This window comes from Astatotilapia calliptera, chromosome 18, assembly GCF_900246225.1.
Source record: "Astatotilapia calliptera chromosome 18, fAstCal1.2, whole genome shotgun sequence".
Classification (NCBI taxonomy): domain Eukaryota; kingdom Metazoa; phylum Chordata; class Actinopteri; order Cichliformes; family Cichlidae; genus Astatotilapia; species Astatotilapia calliptera.
The window spans coordinates 3,324,515-3,344,849 of record NC_039319.1 but is presented as its reverse complement, the minus strand read 5'-3'; the positions used below and the strand labels follow the sequence as shown (position 1 = coordinate 3,344,849).

At 45.2% G+C, this 20,335-nt stretch overlaps 1 protein-coding gene across 5 annotated transcripts in view; it reads left to right on the top strand.

Annotated features, from left to right (window-relative positions):
• efr3a (EFR3 homolog A (S. cerevisiae)) overlaps positions 1–20,335 on the top strand; it is a 111,442-nt gene that overhangs the window by 69,008 nt on the left and 22,099 nt on the right. For all 5 annotated transcript variants that reach the window (XM_026149173.1, XM_026149172.1, XM_026149171.1 and 2 more), the window contains 7 exons: positions 9,387–9,465; positions 10,627–10,762; positions 15,535–15,702; positions 15,847–15,961; positions 17,362–17,413; positions 18,777–18,949; positions 19,035–19,110. In XM_026149173.1, the coding sequence (XP_026004958.1) occupies positions 9,387–9,465; positions 10,627–10,762; positions 15,535–15,702; positions 15,847–15,961; positions 17,362–17,413; positions 18,777–18,949; positions 19,035–19,110 (799 nt within the window). The remainder of the gene's footprint in view (positions 1–9,386; positions 9,466–10,626; positions 10,763–15,534; positions 15,703–15,846; positions 15,962–17,361; positions 17,414–18,776; positions 18,950–19,034; positions 19,111–20,335) is intronic.

Sequence of the window (20,335 nt, the reverse complement as noted above, 5' to 3'; positions counted from 1 at the left end):
GCCTTTTTTCAGTATATGCAGTGTTTGATCCAGAGTTTGAGCAGCCGTGCTGAATCCATGCGGCACTGCGGCTGTTATTGATTGAAAAAATAATAACAGCATCTCTGTGTTTGCTCCACATCGCCTGGGCGTCGTCACATTCCTGCCGCCTCCTCGTCACTCTGCGGAAACACGGCAGATTTATATTACATGTTGGGTTCATGACACAGAGAGGAGGAGAGGTGACGGGACGCCAAATAAATCTGCCGCCAATAAGCGCGAACACACACACACACACACACACACACACACACACACACACACACACACACACACACAGGTTTATATATATCTATACACTGGCTTTCTTTCATTTTCCCTCTCACACCCTCTCTGACTCCCAGCACACAGAGGAAATTAAATGAGCTCTGTTATCAGCTGCCACGTGAATGCTGCACACCGCCTCCAACCGCTGATCATGCCCTCCCCTCATCAACCCCTCCTGGGACTCCGACATCCTCAACACTGCTCCTGTTGGATGCACCGGCCCGCCACTCGGCACTGTCCACCTAAATTAGACAATTACCAAGCGAACGCTGAGCCCACTGAGGTTTTCTCTGTTTCTGCACCGATGAGTGGAGGCGGCTTTTTTATCCTCCCCGGCTCGTGCAGATATTTAAAGTAGCTGTTTAGGTTTTTGTGTTCAGCAGCCTGGCTCCGTGGGCGGTGCTGTCAATTTGGTTGGTTTAGGCTGGGCCTCCGTTCCACCTGCGATACAGACAGATGGATTTTATAAAGATGCCACTTCTGAGTCTGTTCAAAACAAAGAGGAACAACAGGAACAGTCACAGTTTACACATTTATATAAATATATATATATTCAAAATCACATCATGTTCGAAATGCAAAAACAAGCCATGCGTTGCCATGCGTTGCCATGCGTTGCCATGCGTTGCCATGCGTTGCCATGCATTACGCTGCTCCAGCCTCAGACCATCACGTACATGTTTCTACATTTCATGACAGGAAGCACAGAGCTGCTGTCAGCCTGCAGCAAAGTTACCCAAATCAAAGATGATGGCAAACTCAGCTGAGAGTTTATCTGCACAGCTTTTACTGTAGCTTACGTAGCTTTAGCGTAGCTTTGCAGCTGAACAGTTCAGTTTAGTTTTGCTGGGAAAAGTCTGAGAATGGTTTTAATTGCCGTTACAGAAACAAGAGCTGCTGCTCAGCTGCTCAGTCCACACTGCCTGGGCTGAACACAAAGTCAACTGACCCAGTGAAAAAGTGAAGATGGATGCTTTTAGATCTTTATTTTTTTATGTGTTGAGTTGCTTGTTTTAAATGAATACTGTATAAAACATGATATGTTACACTTATCAGTGACAAATCCATCCATCCATCTTCATCCGCTTTATCCGAGGCCGGGTCGCGGGGGCAGCAGCCTAAGCAAATCCGATTTTCAGAAAGCTGAAGCTGGGGAGGGTCTCTGCCCGTGCAGCCATCATCAAACCACGTCTTTATTGATACGCGCTGAGGTGCCAGAACTGATCATTGAAGGTCGTCAGAGATGAGTCAAACTCACAGGTCGGCTGTGAGAAAAGAAATGAGCTAAAATCATTTTTTTCGCTCTTCTGTGTTTTTGTTGTTTCTTCAGCCTGGAGTCAGAGCGACGACTGTTAATTAACTGTATAACCGCTGCTTGTATTTTCAGACGGGGGAGCGAGCCTCTTAATGCTGCCATTAGCAGTTAATTACACAATACCACTGTGGCTGTTTGACATCTGCAGGGCCTCTTCAGGAAGCAAGCGGCCGCTTTTCTCACCTCTCGCTGGTTTCGTGCCTCAGAGCTTTTTCAAATAAATACTTGAGCGCTCGCCGTCCTTTCTTCTTCATTTCTTCTTCATTTCTTCCTCCTTTGTTCTTCCTGAAACACGACCTCAGGCTGACCTCACATTCGTGACCATCTCATTAGTGACCCGTTTGACCCCAGATCAGTTTCTTTAAGGGATAAAATGCATCCCCACCTGTTGCAAACCCGCATGCGTCAAAGATGTGCTCGATGTCACATCGAGGGCAATTTGTAGCGAGGGAGCTACAAACTGGCCTCTCCCCGTCTTTCAGACGTCTCTTTCTTTCCACCCCGGCTTTATTAAACCGTCTCGGCCTGTGCGAATCAATGTGGCTGTCTGTCTCGGAGGAAAATCACTTTTCTACCAGCAGAACACAATCACCAGGAGGAGGAAAAGCTTTAAATAGTTAGCCTTCATTTTCTGTCTCATTCTGTGGGCTGTGAGCTGAAAATGTACAGCTTAGCAAAACTACATCTCTGCAGTGGGGAAAACTCTTTTATTCCCAGGTCTCCAGCTTCTGCGTTACATACACATTTCTGTTTCTTCTCTGAGATTATTTAGGCTTTAGTTTAGAAGAACAAACGCCTGGAGCTTATTTGATGAAGACCTCCACCTGCTGCTGGTGGAGCTCAGATTGAGCTACGCAGGAAATGTGCAACAAAACTATCAGCCTATAAAGCTCAGATCCTCTGCAGAGCTGCTGAGAGGTTTCACCTGGACTTCAATCAAACACGAATCAGAAGGGTTTTTGCAGTGATGGAGGAAATATTCTGTTAAAGTCTAAATAAAAACACTGATATTTTTCTTTTAGTAAAGTATGATATGTAGGAAAATGGCTTTTCAGATGTAGTTTGTATGATGCAATTATTAGGTGAATTTATATAGTCCGCTTTTATTTATCAAGGTCAAATTTTCATGGACCACCCTGTCACATCATGCAGTAAAGCATGCATTGGTGAAAACAGCAGCACCATTTTACTGCATCAGTATAAACATCCATCCATCCCTCTTCAGGTCTGGGGTGTATCCCAGCTGTCATAGGGGAAGAGGCAGGGTACATCCTGGTGTCGCGTCTGTCTCAGGGCTAACACACAGACAGATAATTCACACCTCAATTTACAATAACAAGTTAACCCCGTGCATATTTTTTGGACCGTGGGGAAAGCCGGAGCACCCGGAGAGAACCCGTCCATACATGAGGAGGAACATGTAAACTCCACCTCCATAGCACCAGCCTCTTGCCCCAGTATGAAGTTCAGTTTCAGTCTGTTCTCGGTCCCGCGGTGTTCAATAACACTTCTGTCAAAGCTGCTGGTGTTTGTCGGACGCAGGGTGTTCTTTAGGGAGAAAGGTTTGTCACTCCCAGCTCACTATTCATCAGCCATCAGGGTTAGCTTTGTGAAGAGGTGCTTTTTAACCTGAATCACCATCTTTTCCTGACTCTGGACAGGTTTCAGTGCCTAAAGCTTAGCAGTGAGTGAAAGTGAGTGGAATAAAGGCAAACCACCACGTCTCACCTGGCTATGAAATATAAGACCCACCCTCCTTACATGCAGTTTGAAGTCATCTGAAAGTAGCCAATAGTCTCACGTTATGGCGAGGGGAAACAATGAAACATGAAGTCAAATAACAAGTTCCTCTGTCTGCAGTTCCTCTAATGTCCACTTGAGGCTGCCTCCAGAAGCGAGTCAGTCCCCACAGTGCGCTGCTTCCAGGTCTGAAGAGTGAAGCCAGCACAAAGGTGCTTTAAACATGTATTCTGTTTAACAGCCAGCAGGGGGCAACACATGGTCGCAAAAAGACTATCAGTTTTATTGAATTTGATTGGAGATCCGAGCAGTTACTCTAGTAAACCGTGGTCGCTGCAAGAGTCAGGAAGGAGGATTATCGAGGGTACGTTCAAGAGTAATCAGTCACAAGCTGACTGTGGTGCACCTGGTTCTCCAACCCCCACCTGCTTCACAGCACGTCTTTACGAACCAATCAGTGATGTCACAGTGGCTGTGCCCATCTTTTATATACAGTCTATGGAGAAAACAAATAGAATCAGCAAGTGGGACCCAGTGTCTCCTCATATACCTGTCAGATATACCACCACCCCTCCGTGTCATCATGTGTGACGACCAGAACATGAACCACTGATTACAAAGACACCCTGTGATAAACAGAAGCATTCAGGTAGCGTCATAGCCTCTGGCATATTGAAACTGCTGACTGGATAGCCAGTTTATAGAAAGATTAATAAATACAATTACTCATTTTTAACGGAAACAAAGCTGTCAAATAATTTTAGTGAGGTACAAAAAGCACATGGTTGTCCTCTGAGTCATACCCAAGTAAAGCACCTAATTTGTGTGTAACTAGAAGACTACTTTAATACCGTACTTAGAATACTTCAAGAGTTTGTTAGTTCACGTTTTTGTTTTCGAGTAATTTGTTGGATTGTGTCACTCAGGCCCGTCTTCACTCCATGATGTCTCCTTCCTCTCTGTTGACACCCAGTCAGAGCTCATCTGAGGTCTGACACTCGACACAGGGTGTCTGCCAAACACACACACACACACACACACACACACACACACACACACACACACACACACACACACACACACACACACACACACACTCCTTCAGCCTCTAATAACCAGCCTTTAACACTGCAGCGGTGTCTCATTCTTATACTTCCAGCTGGTTACTGTACTTGTGTGTTCAGTGTCACCTCCGGCTCTGACTGACTCACTAGCATTGTGCGCCCCCTGCAGGTCAGGCGATGCCCCCCTGAGCTGCTACTGTTGGAAGAATCCAGCCTGATGATGATACAAATGGTTTATGTTGCATCTCTGTGTGTAAAGCTGCTGAGCAGAAACATTTAGTCCCTGTGAAATCCACACGAGGTGCTGCCGACGTGTCTGAATGTGTAAGGCTGAAGCTTGGTGACCTGATGGAGGTGGTTCAGAAACACGACAACAGGTTTTAAAGATTCAGCGGTCATGTTTTATTCAGCTCAGCATTTTATTCTCCAGTAGGCTTTTAAATATTTTACAGTGCAGGGTGATAAATACGTGAGGTTATGCTTCCCTTGCGTGGTTATTTGGAGACCAGCGCGCCTGCCGTAGCTGAAGGTGGGGTTTAAATGCAGCAGGTGGAGCTGACTGACTGAGCGGGGCTGCATTTAGTTTTCTGGGGTTAGTTTGTAACCAGCAGCAGAAGAAATGTTTGATAAATCTCTGTTGGTATTTCATCAATCAGTGCTGCCAGTAGTGATTAAAGTTGCACTGCACAGGGGGAGCAGCGCCACCCTCAGGCATGGAGGAAGGAAACGCAGCGCACACACACACACACACACACACACACACACCAGCTTCCTGCAGTGTGTCCTCTGACTGGTCTCCTCAGCAGTGGTTCTCTGTTATAGCAGGTTCTCATTTATAATTAACAGCCTGTAGCCTTTCTTTTACTCGTATATCACCTGTTTATAACCTGCTGGGACCTCACACAGAAATCACACGTCAGACTTTCTGGTGTGTCTGCAGAGCTGCGACGCTCTCTGAATAGCAAATACATTCCCGCCTATTACGGCCTCATTCAGAAAACCGACAGGCAGAACAAGACTGAAGACTCCCATTAGTGCACTCCACTCTTTAATTTTTCTCTCGATTGAACAGCCGCCGCACTCCCCAGCCCGTCGTTCCTCTCTGCGCCGCTCTCTCCTCCCACGCTGCTCCTGCAGGGAGGAGGACGGGGGGGGGGGCGCGCGCGCGTCTTCAGACTATAAATAGCAAGCAAGGATTGGGGTTAACGGAGGGGTTGGAGGAGGCGGCGAGTTTGGGGTGTTTGAATTGACGTCACGGTGCAGAACTGTTCTCATGATAACAGCTTCAAGTCATTCTTATCGCTCTCCTCTTTCGCTCTACTCCCGACTCTCTTTATTTATGCAAGTCTGAAAAGCATGATTACTGTCAGACCGCCGAGTCACTCTCAGGGTTTCAGGCCTCGTACGTTCAGTTACCCGGCATACTTACTTAAATGGCTCTTTTTTTTAATGCCTCGTTTTCAGCAGAGGTGATAAATTCAACATGATCAGTCAGATCTCGATGTATCTCGTGACATGTTATAAAATGCATATGTGGCTTTGCTGCGTAGCAGGTGTGGTTATTGTGGCGTTGAGCTGCAGGCAGGTGTGATGCAGGACTGTTGGGTTTAGCCGGGCGGTGCACCACTTCAGTTTCGCTCACGGGACTGAGCAGGAAACCTGTTTGACCCAGCTTTCCTGTCTTTCTCCACTGTCCTTTCACAATAAAGGCTCAAGTTTCACTGTGTTTGGGAAATCCTTACCTGTCCTGTTTGTTTCTATAAGGTTTGAGTCAGAATGAGGGGAAAAAAGCATCATCTGGGGAATGTCAACCTGAAATGGGATGAACATTTTCCCCATCTGTGATTTGGACAGATGTGATTTAAACCATCTGAAGGAAAAATATTATATGCATTATATTCCAGAAGCTGTAAAAGAATTAAACCCCTCCTCCAAACCTGCTGTCAGAGACTTCGAGCATCCATTGTTTTGTCTTCTTGAGCTGCACTGCTGAGCGTCACAGCGCCCAGAGATGAACTGTAAACCATCTGAAGGATGTAGCTCCATAGGCTCAAGGAGTTTTCTGGATGATGGACATTGAAAATCAATAAACTGATCCCAAAATAAAGAAAAGAATCTAAAATCAACCAAAGTTCATCACTTAGTTGTTTTTATTTGTTTGATAAAACGAATGAAAGTAGAGTCTAAGGAGCTTGGAAAGAAAAGCGTCTGAACTTCTTTAAGTTTCTTGAAGACGTTTCATCTGAGAAGCTTCATCAGTTTTAAGAGTAGGTGGAGAGTCCCAGATTTAAGCCCTGTGGTAGTGTCCCTAAGAGGGTTGTGGACCCTCTATTGATCCTCTACCTAATCACACAAGCCAAGGTGTGAAACTGGGCGTGGGTCACAATCAGCCAGAGTTTCGGGTGAGCTCATTGTGAAACCTGGCCCCACCCTATCATGTGATTTCCTGAGGTCAGATGGCCCAGGATGTGAGTGGGCGTTAAGGCGTCTGGGAAGGATCTCAGAACTGGATTATAGATGGCAGACAGTTGGTGTCGTAAACCCCCGCCTCTGATCAAAGATGGTCGCTCACAGTGGGCATGGATGGATTCTGTCACTCCTCTTTCAAACCATCTGTCCTCTCTGTCCAAAATGTGAACATTGGCATCCTCAAAAGAGTGACCTTTGACCTTTAGATGAGGGTGGACAGCCAAGTCTTGTCCCGTGGAGGTGGCTCTTCTATGTTGTGCCATGCGCTTATGAAGTTGCTGTTTGGTCTCTCCAATGTAGAGGTCTGAGGATTCCTCACTACACTGTGCAGCATACACCACATTAAGTTTGTGTTTGGGATGAAGCAGTTTGTGTCTGAGTGTGTGGGTGGGTCTAAAGTACACTGGGATGTCGTGCTTGGAGAAGACTCTCCTGAGTTTCTCTGATAAACCTGCTACACAATCAGAACAATATTGTCATCCCTTATCAGAAACTTCTGAATCTGATGAGGGATGACAATATTGTTCTGATTGTCCTTCTGATTTTCCAACTAGGGAGAATCAATAGGGGTCCATGACCCTCTTGCAGACACTCCCATAGGGCTTAAAACCAGTTGTTCTTAGAACTGAAGAAGCTTCTCTGATGAAACGTCTTCAAGAAACTTAAAGAAGTCCAGATGCTTTTCTTTCCAAACTTCTTAGACTACGTTGACCTGGATGACTGAGAACCTTCACAGACGTAGAGACCTGAAACTTCCCGTTGAAGTGCATCTTTGCTCCGGGAATTTTTAGAGAAATCTGTGATGGTCAGGTGGCGCGATAAGGTCGCGTAACGACAGAATACGGGTCACTCAGCAGGGCTGGAAACGATCCCTCCATCTTTATTCGTCTTGCTCTCACGCAGGGCAGCGGCGTGGCCTCTGACAGCTCTCGTCTGTTGTCACATAATCAATCCACGCCTACAATACGAGCCTGTAAATGGACTGCATACATAACGATCTCCTTTGGACTTATCGACCGCTCAAAGCGCCTTACAGAACAAGCCACATCCTCTCGTTCACACAGCGCCGTTTTATTTATCGATCCGTGTCGATGGGTATGAATTTTCCAATTATGGAAAGCTCCCACTTGATGACACTGGTAGCAGAGCCATCTTGAATCATATGAACAGATAAACGTGCCTCACAGCGATCAGAGTGTTGGTGTAAATAAGCGGCCGCTGTTGTGCTTCATACAGGGAGGATATGAAGTAACGACCATAAAAACAGCAGTTGGCACTCTGAGCAGCCTCCTAAATGAACCTGATACCTGAGCAGACACAAACATGAGCTGATGAAGACGAGCCAGCGCTCTAAAGATAAAGATAAAGCAGAGATGGGAATCTTCAAGTGGCCGTCAGAGGAACGGCATCTCTCCACACTCCCGTCAGCCCTGGAAGCTTTATTGTCGGGGAATTAATGTTCACGTCTCTTTCTACCAGCTCTGCACGCTCTGAGCTGTGAGCCGCTGGGCGAATAAGCCGTCCTCCCCGCGTGTTTGTATGTATGCACATATATGCGATAGATGAGTTTACCTCGCTCCCACTGAGGTGATTAAATCTGCCGTTATCGATCGTTACCGCTCCTCTTCCTCACCTTCACGCACACACACGCGATGCTTCTTTAAATCTGTGACCGAGTGTGTGCGAGCCTCTACGACTCGGTTCATCTTCGAACACATACCATACGTGTTCATGGCCTGTGTTAGTCAGATTTTCAGTTTTCCTGCATTTTTGTGTTTATGCGACTGATCCTCCTCTGCACGATCTAATTATAATCTGTCTGTGTTACTCTGCAAGCAGCACATCCTTCACTTACACAGCTGGGCTGTGATCCTGACATGAAGGCTGATGATGATTATTGTTGCTCATCACTGAACCACGATGAGATTTAATTTGCAGACTCTCAGCCTGACATCCACTGACTAAAGTCAGTGATGAACTTTTTATTTTTCTTCTTGTTACTCTTATTTGTTTTTGTTGTGTTGTTGTTCTTCATTGTTACGCAATAAAAATGTTGAACTGACTCTGAATCTGTGGCTCAGAGCAATGCAGCATTATTATTATTATTATCCTTTAAATAATTCAAAGCAGCCAAACAGCAGAGAGGGAGATCTGACAACAGCAAACATGAGCCGGCCGTCAGTCAGGCTTCATCCCGAACTCCCTGACAGCACAACTGCTGTAGTAGCAGGAAGGATGAAGGAGCTCCGGCTGTTTCCAAAGACACAGGACAGGAGAGAGTTCACCAACCTCTGAAAACCCCTGATGGATTATAATATTAGGATTATATTAATCATAACACTAATATTGACAGATTATAAATCCGTTCTCATTCATGCAGCCGAGTCTGTGTGCGATTTCTGGATTGTGTCATTTTAAAGATGCAGTCTTTGCAGGGATGCTCCTCAGAACTGGGTCGATTGAATAATCACTTTATTTTCTTCTTCCTTCAGTCACCTGGATAACCATCACCTGTGGGACCCCAACGAGTTTGCAGTTTCCTGCTTCAGAATCATCATGTACTCCATCCAGGTACGTTGCACTTCCTCTGACATGTAGGTCGAGATGGCAGAGGCTAAAAAATGGAGCTGATTTGATCTGGAAGCAGTGAAAACCAGTAGTCGAGAGCTCTGCTGACATGCCGAGTCTTTAAAAAGGAAAAGTTCTGTCTAAAGCAGCTGCTGGAGATGTTTTAAGGTCGAGTTCACATCCAGCAGCTTCACAAAAACTTCCTCGATGTCAAAGGTCGCCTTCTGAAGTAACTGTTTTATAGCAGTTCAGCTGCACAGAGAGAGGAGACGCAGCGAGCAGGAAATACTACAGACTGCTTTAATAACTGAGATGCTTTAAAGAAAAACAAACATTTCTTCACTTTCACTTGTTTGTTTGTTCTCTATGAACTTCAGCGGATTATTGCTGCTGCAGTTTGTCCAGTTTTACAGCCGCTGTAAGATGTTCGTTTCAGTGGAAATTTGCTGGTTTATTAGCAACAAATGAAAGAACACTTTGTCTAGTATCTGCATTCAGCAGCATGCTAGCACAAATCCTCCTCCAGCATAACAGAATCAGCCGCACCTGCTCAGACGTTCACTAACTACAACTACAAACTTTTTCTATTTAATGTTAATAATTCTGCATGAAGAAAAGTTCATTTGATGAATGTGTGATAGTAAATCACATAATATGATTTAAGGATTTAATCATAAATGATTTTTGCAAACTGAAAAAGTCTCACTTAGCTGCATTCTTTCTACTGGCCAGCAGGAGGCGCCTCCTGGTTCAGAGAACTGTCATTGTAGAGAAATTTATTGGAAAAAGTTGCAAATTGTAACTTTAACATATGACATAATTCAGCATTTTCCGATTAGTTTGTGGTCTCGTTTCATGGTTTTGTTAAATCTAGCGTGATGCTCATTTTGTAAACAAAGGTCGCGTTTAGAGTAAAACAGATCATCGCACTGTTTACAGCGGACCTACCTGCTGATTGACACTTTTAACCATGGTGCGAGTGTATCGTTTCCTGCTGCTCGTCACGTCTGGTCTAAAAACACTGTCCGCTCGAGTCTGTAGGACGTGGCTTCAGAAGCTGCTCCATCATTTATATACAGTCTGTCTGTGAAGTTCACCATGTGATCGACAGCAAACTCTATATTTGTTCCAAACATCATTTGAAATCCTCTTTGGCTTTATCAGGCTCAGCACTCGCACCACGTGATCCAGCAGGTTCTGAACCACCTCGACACTAACAACAAGAACACGCCGCGGGTCAGAGCCGGCATCGTCCAGGTGCTCCTGGAGACGGTGGCCATCGCCGCCAAAGGATCTGTGGGTGAGTTAAAGTGACGGACTGCTTCCCTCTGCAGAACGTCATGGAGGAAGATGTCATCATCTCTCTGAGGTTTAAAAAATGGTGTCATTAGCTTTACCACTGCAAGTCTGCAGATGGCCATAACGTGTCAAACACAACAACAACGCGCTGGTAGAGGCACAGACAGAGGAGGCATTAACGTAAAGAAAGAATCTGAAACGGCGTCGCCCAGAATCAGGATTAAATACGTGCATCAAAGCAGGATGTTGTTGGCCTTTAGCTTGCTTCTCTGCAGCCAGAAGAAAGTTATCATCCGATGTGAGCTGGCTCAGTTTGCACACACAGGTGTGTGATCATCTGCAGTAACAGGCTGGTAATATTTTCACATTTTAAACAGGAAGCTGATCTGTGATGTTTCGGCTGTTAGGCCAAAATAATTGTCAGCAACAACAAACACAGTTAACAGATCCAGTTCAGTGACCCAAAGAGGCCACACCCCTAAATTTAACCTTCACCAAAATCCAATAACAGGGGAGTGGCTCAGTTTTAAAGGCAGCCTCAAGTGGAGGTTAGAGGAAGTACAGTTTTTGACACTTCCACATCGATTTTAGCTTTCTAGCTCCGTATGTTTAGTTTAAAACCATAAAACCAAAAGGCAGTATATATATAGTATATTATTACTATATTATTATTAATTACATTTTCCTTTGACAGGCTCGAAACAGTAACGAGTTTTGTTTCTTATGTGCGATTATTAAGCCGAGGAGAAAATGTCACGGTCCGGATGAAGCGTTGACATAAACGCCTCCCACTGCAGAGGAAGCTCAGACTAAGCTGGTTAGAGATGAGTTGTTAATAGACGATCTGCACTCTTATTAAATAAACTGTCGGAGCTGAAACAATCAGCCGATTAACTGATGAAGAGAAAAACAACCTTTTTTCTGTTGTTTGTTTTCAGCTGTTTTAAGATGTAAGCTTGGCTTCTTACCTGTCGGGACCACGTCAGTGAAAATGTGTCCTTATTTCACCTGAACTTACAGTTGTGTTGCTTATTAAGTTGGACAGAGCATTAAAAGCAGGCGCTGGGTGGAGGAGGGTTGCAAAGCAGCTTGCAGATTCTCAGCAGCTGTTGACAGGTTGAAGGAAGTTAAATCGTAGGCTTTATATATGAGATTTGTCATGGTGAATGCTAAACTGACACTTATGTTATTGACATTTTGACCTCTTTAGACTTTTGAATCTTGGGAGAAATTAAAGTTTTGCTACAAGTGTTACTTTGTTACCCAAACTTGAAGGAACACGTTTGAATTTGAAGAAACACAAAGTAAAGACAGCACTCGGAGGTGTTTAAACAGGTGCTCGAGTGTTTTTGATGTTGTCACGTTGTGTCTGCTGTCCCGGCGTTTCATTCTGCTTGAACGTTTGTAGATGCTAATTGCCTGATAATTAAATCATCAGGTTTTTCACTGTTAGGAAGAAACGAAGTCAACAGAAACATTCAAATTACTCTGTCCCACTGAGGTGTGGAAACAAATTAAAAAACTTGAGAGTATTTAATTGAAGAAAAGCTGTAAGTAGTAATTCTTTTTACTGCCTCTTCCTGGAAATAAAACACAACCTTCCTCCTGGATAGGAATGATCCAAGGCTCCAAAAGAAGTGACGTGTTCACCTTTGAAAGCGAATGCACGATTCCTCCTAATCTGTGGCTCGGTACGGTATGACCCTGTGCTTGGATTTAAACTGAGTAGAGCAGCTTCTGCAGACTTCCCCCCTCGGCACACGCCCGGCGTTAACGAGCATTCTGGGTAATCACAGCTTTCACGTCTCAAGTTTTGAGAAAAAAATAGATTTATTTGAACCTCTCTTCTCTCGAGTTTCTTTCCCCTTTATTCTTCCTTTTATCTTTTACCAGCAGATGCTCTTAGAGCTCTTAGATGATGATGATGATGAGCAGGAATACACCACCAGATACTTTCAGTTCAACTTTAACGTACACAGACTGATCAGAACCAGATCATGTTATAATCTGATGTAATGCAATAACACTGCAGTAACTGGAAGGGTCAGCTTTATCGTCAACTTCTGCAGCATTTTGTGGTGTTTGTCTCTGAGATTTAGGTGCAAGCAGCACTAAATAACAGACAGTCATACTGTCAGCCTTTACATAGGCAACGTCTCCCAGTTAACATGGTGAGCAGCTACGTCCCAGTAATACCAGTAGGTTGATTGCCCTGATGCTGTAGAGGTTCTGCAGGGTAGGCTTGAGCAGCAATCTTTATTACAGGTTTCTTCACAGTGTGCCCTCTGTAACTATTCTATATATTTCTTTCTGGTCACTCAGTGTCATGTGACATTTGAACAAATCCACAGAGTGTCCGAAGTGTGAGCTGAGTAAACGGGGAAGCTGCAGACGCGCAGAGATCACGCCGTGGTTGTGTAGCTCAGTGTTGGTGGTATGTAGAATAGCACCGTCGTGTGATGCTGTGAGTCAGTCTGTGTCAGTAGATTAGAGTAAGTATTACTAAAGGTAATTCAGAATGTGTTGTTGTAGATAATTGTTTGCTCCCAGACTGCTAGAGAAAGTAAAAAATAACCTTTCAAAGAATCCTGATCTGTGAGATTTACAAAGATGGATGTAGCTACTGTGATGTCATCCACTGGTTTGTGAAGTCCCATTTTAAATCAAGATGAGCGTTTCCACCGTCACCATGAAGCTGGATGTGATGACAGACGGGCACTCCTCAGATAATCCTCCTTTCTGAAACAAAGCATTGCAGCCTGACCCGTGTACTGGCACACCCATAATATCAGCCAGTGTTAGCTATTGGCTGATCTACTGTATTGGCATTTATGGCAGCCAATAACAAAAAGGTAAAGAAGACATGGAGAAACATCCTTCAACCATGTTATAAGTGCTGACATTGCATAGTAGTCCACTAGAGGGCACTCTGCAGTTTCTCTGTTTGGAACGCCGTAAACAACAACGAGCTGAGCTTAATCGATTAAATAACAACCCTCGACAGTTTGCTTCATGTCTGAAAGAAGAAAAAACGTCTGTTGGAATATTAGATTATTATATATCGCCAAATATATTATCTGTACTGCTACATGTTTATAGGACCGGAAGTCTTTTTGTAACCAGTTATCTCCCTCTACTGGTCATTTATAAAAGTGCAAGTTTAAGGCACTTGTGCATTGGCTTCACTTTTAAGTCAGAATACTTTAATAATCCCAAAGGAATTTATGTAAAAGAAAGCTATTAAAACAAGCGAACACTCTAAAGTACTGAGTAAACGAAAAAAGTAATAAGTAAAAAGTAAAGAAGCAGGAGCAGCAGAAACGGGCTGCACGCTGGTTGACGCGTTAACCTTCGAAGTCCATCTTTTATAGTTTGAGGTTGACTCACTTTTGGAGGCGGCCTCAAGTGGCCACCAGAGGAACTTCAGGATTTTGGCACCTCTGTAATGTCGCTTTTCATATTCATAATATTTGCTAAAATTTAATGTAGCTTTATATTACGGTCTCCATTTGTTGTTTTTTATTTTCCTGTCTCCGTTTTTTTAAAAGTATGTTTTCTGTCTTCTTTAAACGAGCGAAGTCCGAGCTGTGCCTGGAGCTGCCCGTTCAGCGCTGGCTTGTAATAATCTGTGGTGTTGCTTTCTGTGACAGAGTGAATTAGGACTGCAAAGCAGAGCCTGTTCGTGTTTATTTTACTGCAGTTTGTGTCGGATATCTGCAGGTTCAGCTCCACCAAAAATAGCTCACTAGACAATTTTAAGTGTTTAAAGCAAATATGTTTTCTTCTCCTTATCACAGCAGCCTGGAAGCTCTCCGAATTATTTATGTTTTAATTGGTCTATTGGTAACATGGCAGCATCTGCCTGATGGAAAAGTATTTAAAATTCTTCCTGAGTTTATCCATGAACCCATTAAAATAAAAGTTAAAGTTTTAGTAAAAATGTTTTGCCTTATTTTTAACGAAGCAGTCAAACTGTATATTTCCCTTGATTATTGGTTAAATATCACGTCGGCTGCATTATGTTAGCTTAGCGGGGCCAGAGCTAAGCATGTTGGAGCAAACAGCCAGTTCAGAGACCAGCGGGGTAGAAACAAGCAGGAGGAAACTATCAGAGCACATGTTACACGTGTGTCTCCTCGACAGATCAATCTGAGGCAGGAGTGTCGATATGTTTCCATTTAAGGCTGTTTGAAACTGATGGTGACTGTTCACATGTTGGAGGTTTCAACAGCTTTCTACAAAAATGTGACGGCTCAGGTGGAGTGTGGGATTTATCCAACGAAGGGAAACAAACCACGTAAATCTGAAACCTGAAATTTGTGTGAAAGCCACAGAATTTTATTTACTGTGAGATTCTGACCAGTCTGTGTGTTTGTGAAGCTACTGAGCTCTCAGCCACTCGTGGACCACACAAGCAGTGTCAGCAAAACCCCAAATTTCACTTAGTGGCAGCTGACTAATACATGTTTAAACGACTCATTAAAGAGCTCGACCCAGGCTGTTTATACAGATGTTTCTACAACATCTGCCACTGGCCTTCAAAATAAATGAACACTTTTAGCCACACCAGGTGCAACGAAACAGGCCCTGTTTTAGGATTAAATAATCCTTCTCTCTTCACCTTTTTGTGGCTTTTCCTATGCAAAGCTCCTACGAAATCATAGTTAAAAGGCCCGATACGAACAAAAGATGGAAACCAGACTCTTCCTGTTTACGAAAATGTCAGGCTAATGTTTCCTGTGATGTTCATTTAACCTGCGGGTGTGATGGCAGGGCCCACCGTGCTGGAGGTGTTCAACACTCTGCTCAAACACCTGAGGATGAGCGTGGACTTTGAGCTGGGCGACAGCTCGAGGAGGAACTCCGCCTCCAGCGTTTCGTCCGTCCGCGGTAAAGAGAGCGAGGAGCGGATCGTCCAGAACGCCATCATCCAGACCATCGGTACGAGCTCCTCTATTACTCCAGAGTGTGTTTGTCTTAATGAACATGTGCCTGCATGTGTTAGTAAAAATAACCTTGAATGTCAACGTTTTTTTCATTCACTGAGTTCTGACTCATCTTTGTCTCTCGTGGCGTCGCCGCCAGGCTTCTTCGGTGGAAATCTGCCAGACTACCAGCGAGCTGAAGTCATGATGTTCATCATGGGCAAAGTGCCAGTCTACGGGACGCCCTGCCACGCCTTGGACACAGTCAAGATTGGGTGAGTCACACATTCATTATCCAGAGACCCGGAGGTTCCCTCGTAGAGCTGCAGCCAGTCAGCTCACAGCTCTGAAACGCCGCCGCTAACGCTGCGTGCAGCTAAGACGCCGATTCGGCTGGTCGCTCGTCACAAATGAAGCTGTGCTCACAGGACTGTACTGTCAGGAGACTTCTCTGCAGCTGGATGATGATGATGATGGTGACGATGAGTGGATTTTACTGTCACGGCACATTTAAACTGTCCTGAACTCCATGCTTGTGTCAATGAAACGATATGATTTGATGATACGTTTCGTGCTTTTAAAATCATTTTTGTATTATATTTTATCCTCAGAGACCAAAGGGCAGTCATTGGGTCAAAACATCGCCTCTCAGTACTTTGCCTCTGTTTGTGGTCCTTCAGTAGCTGTGAGGTTTGGGCTGAACCTTTATATTCTGGTTTCATGGAGTTAAAGCTGTGCTGATTTTTAGCTCAGCGCTGTAACGTGTAACACTGGAAGCAGTTTCTAAAGAAGACGCTTGCAATTTTTTTCTCTCTTCATCAAATCTTTCTCCTAATCTGTCCTCACTTCACCTCCTGGACACCCCGCAGTGCACCCGTCCCTGCAGCCAGAATAAAGAAAGAAAAACAAGCTAATCCCTCAGGCGAGAGTGCAAGGGCAGATAATCCCAAATCAGACGAACGCCCTCCTCCTCCTCACAGACGCTCGCTCTCTCTGTTCCTTTTCGGGTAATTTCTCTCTGCAGCTTGTTGATGCTAACAAGGAGGTCTGACAGCGTTTCACTATAAAAGTCAACACTGAAGATGTCCTGCTGCTGCTTACAGCACCTTTACTCTTCTTCTTCGTGGAGTCTTCAGACTGTGAAGAGAACCACAGACTGTCTGGATGTCAGTGCACATTCATTTTGAAGCTTCAGGTTTTGTGTTTTGGCTGTTTGCTATTTTATAGGCAGAGGTGAGCACATCTGGACTGCATGTTGAAGCTGTCAGCTAAAGCCAGCATCGTCAGGTTTTCACTCCATGAAGTCTATTTAAAAACACTGAGTGCATTCTCACTGCCTCTGTGATTTCAGACAGTGAGTAGTACCTCAGAGCCACTTATCAAATACACTTGATTAACTGATCCTCAGCAAGTGTTCTCACTTCTATAAACGTTTGCTGGTCTGAACCAATCGTGTGTTGACAGTGACACTAATAAATACGAAGTAGCAGATAAAATGTGTTCATTTCACTTCTCGGGTGTTCTGAACCTCACAGTTTTCTTATTTGTCATACAGTTGCTGTAAACATGTAACATGGCAGCCTGTGGGGACTGACTGCCCTCCGGTCTGCTGTACTGGACACTGTGAGTTTGCAGTCGGTCCTGACGGGGTTTCTTTATCTTTTGTGTAACGCAGGCATCAGGGCACCAAGCGGATCCAGACCATGCTGCTCAGCTCCCTCATCATGGTGAGTCCTCGGTTTGTTCCCTCCGGCATACAAAACCTGAGCTTCAATAAGGAAAACTAAAATAGTGCACAGTCCCACCTGAAATACCCACGGACGAAAACTCTGGACGTCCTCACAATGAGTCATGTTCTCTAAATGTAAAAGCATCAAAGACGCGTTTCTCCGTCCTAATGACGCGTCTCCAGTTACATGAAAGTCGTATTTGTGTGTTTATTATCGGCCATGTTGGAGCTCTGGCTGTTTAACACTCGAAGTCTGCGTGAAGTCGCTTCCTTCTCCTTCATTATCTGCTTCAGTGAGAGACCCTCATCTCCCCGAGACGAGGAGGCACAGGTGGCACACACACACACACACACACACCCTCGTGCCCGCTCTCTCGCCGCTTCATTACGGATGTCTGTCCTCTTCTCCCCTCGTCGCGCCGCCACCTGCTTCTCAGAGCAGCTGGAGGAGGGGTGAAAGGTTGAAGTTTTTATAATGCCATGCGACAGCAGATGGGGCTGAGCATTATGAGGTGTGTGTGTGTGTGTGTGTGTGATTTTGCAGCCTGCTGGGAGAAAACCCAGATGTTTTCAGGGTTCGTAGTCGGGGTGAAAGCAGGGACTCACCCAGGACGAAGATCAGGACGCAGCTCGGAGAGGTTGCCAGTCCATCACAGGGCCGACTTATTCAATTAAAGCCATTTAATAACTGCGCTGGTAAATTAGACCACAGTGCACATGTACAAACACCGAGTGAGAGTCTGGACCAGCTGACATGCTCGGTTCACTCTCCCACCTTGTTTGAAGTAGGCGAGTCTGCTTCGTTACAGATTTCAGCATCTCTGAAGCTGAGTGATCATCACAGCCAGGACTCAGCAAAGTTACACTAAAGCTTCTCATTTGCAGCTGCTGCTAACAAACCAAACGGTTCGAATGTTAAAAATTCAGCGAGTTGTGACGGTTTCTACTGCGTATGCATCTCTGATGTGCCCATGTGATTGCGAGGCCCTGCTCTGGCTGATCACATGGGCCACATCACCCGTTACAGTGATCAGTGTGGCGTCTGCATGCGTCTCTGACAGGATACATTTTTTGCTAAAAACAGTGTAGTGTTTGTCATTTTGTGCCTCGACGCGCTCTCACGCAGCAGAGTGAGGCGTGCCGACGTGGAGCGTGATTGTGATAACGATCAGATTTGTCTTCGGCTGTTCACGCTGATCGAAAATGATCACGTCAGAGTCACAAACGGTGGGAAAAGTCAACACTGGCACACGCTCACAAGCTTGTGAACGTAACCTTTAAGCTCTGCCGATCAGCCGTTTCTCCCTCTGGGGTAATTGCTGCACGCCGCCATGAATCTCACCTTGTCTCCTCTTCCTCAGGTCACCTCCGGCTTCAAGTCTAAGTCCATGGCGGCGGCTCTGCCTCCTCCCTTCCTGGACCCGCTCTTCTCCATCTCTCTGATGGAGGACAGCGAGCTGAGGCAGCTGGTGTTCGAGATCCTGCACAACATCCTCGACCGCCACGACAACCGCGCCAAGCTGCGCGGCATCAGGTAGCGCATCGCTCACCGTACTTACACGAGCCCTGCGGTGCTGGCGCCAGGTTTAACGACGCTCTCGTGTCCGGCTCTGTTACAGAATCATTCCTAATGTCTCCGCACTGAAGATTAAGAGAGAGAAGATTTCCAAGCAAGACGTCGCATTCATGAAGAAGGTATCATAATCGCGCTGAGGTCACAGTTTCTCTTTTCTAAAGAAATACTCCTTTAGATTCTCAGTCTTTTACTGCTGACCTCATTTAACCTTAATCATCTCTTGGGGGGGAAATGTGACACACAGAACAGTTGAGAAACACAGAATGATTGAATGGTAAATGGTAAATGGCCTGTATTTATATAGCACTTTTCTAGTCCCTTAGGACCCCAAAGCGCTTTACATATCCAGTCATCCACCCATTCACACACACATTCACACACTGGTGATGGCAAGCTACATTGTAGCCACAGCCACCCTGGGGCGCACTGACAGAGGCGAGGCTGCCGGACACTGGCGCCACCGGGCCCTCTGACCACCACCAGTAGGCAACGGGTGAAGTGTCTTGCCCAAGGACACAACGACCGAGACTGTCCAAGCCGGGGCTCGAACCGGCAACCTTCCGATTACAAGGATTGCCCGAGGATACTTCAGCATGCCGGGGATTTAACCACCAACCTCCCAGTTGGTAGATGACCTGGTAGATGGCTGTATAGATACAGCCTGTGATTATACAACTGACTTAAATCTGCATTCTTTCTTGTGGCCAGCAGGGGGCAGAGAGTCCGGTTTTTAAAAAGAAGGCAGGTTTTTATAGAAGTTTATGAAAAGAACCAAATTTGCAAATTATAAACATGAAAAAAAATCGTTGTTTTTCTTTTGTACATGTTAACAATGTCAAACAAGAAAAGCCGACAGCACCGTGTGGAGCGATGTGTCTGCTACATGTTTGAGGAGTCACCTGATATACTGGTGGTCATTCTGTGAATAAGAATAATACAGGGGCGCAGCTGCCTCATTCGTCTGCTGGCCAAATATTTGCAATGCCAATCAGAAGGTAGGGGGAGGAGCTAAAGCAGGTTATTTCAGACAGATTATTTTGAACCGGGAATCTTGGAAAGCTGCTCCAGCTGAGCCGTAGTGAAAACATGGAGCTGGAGATGATCCGAATGCAGGTGTTTTTACAAGCGAGGTCTTTGGAGCTCATTGACCTGGGCGGGAAGCCTCGGTCATCATCGGCACGCGGCATTTCCAAAATGAAGCCCTGCGATTTCACTCTTTCACCTGCGAATCACACCTGAGCCGTAACCAGAGGTCGGGGGAACGACCTCCTCTGTAGGCCGGTGTCTAAGGTCATTAACGTGTCTAACTGTAATTAATTAGCTGTAAATAAAAGTTTTTGTCTT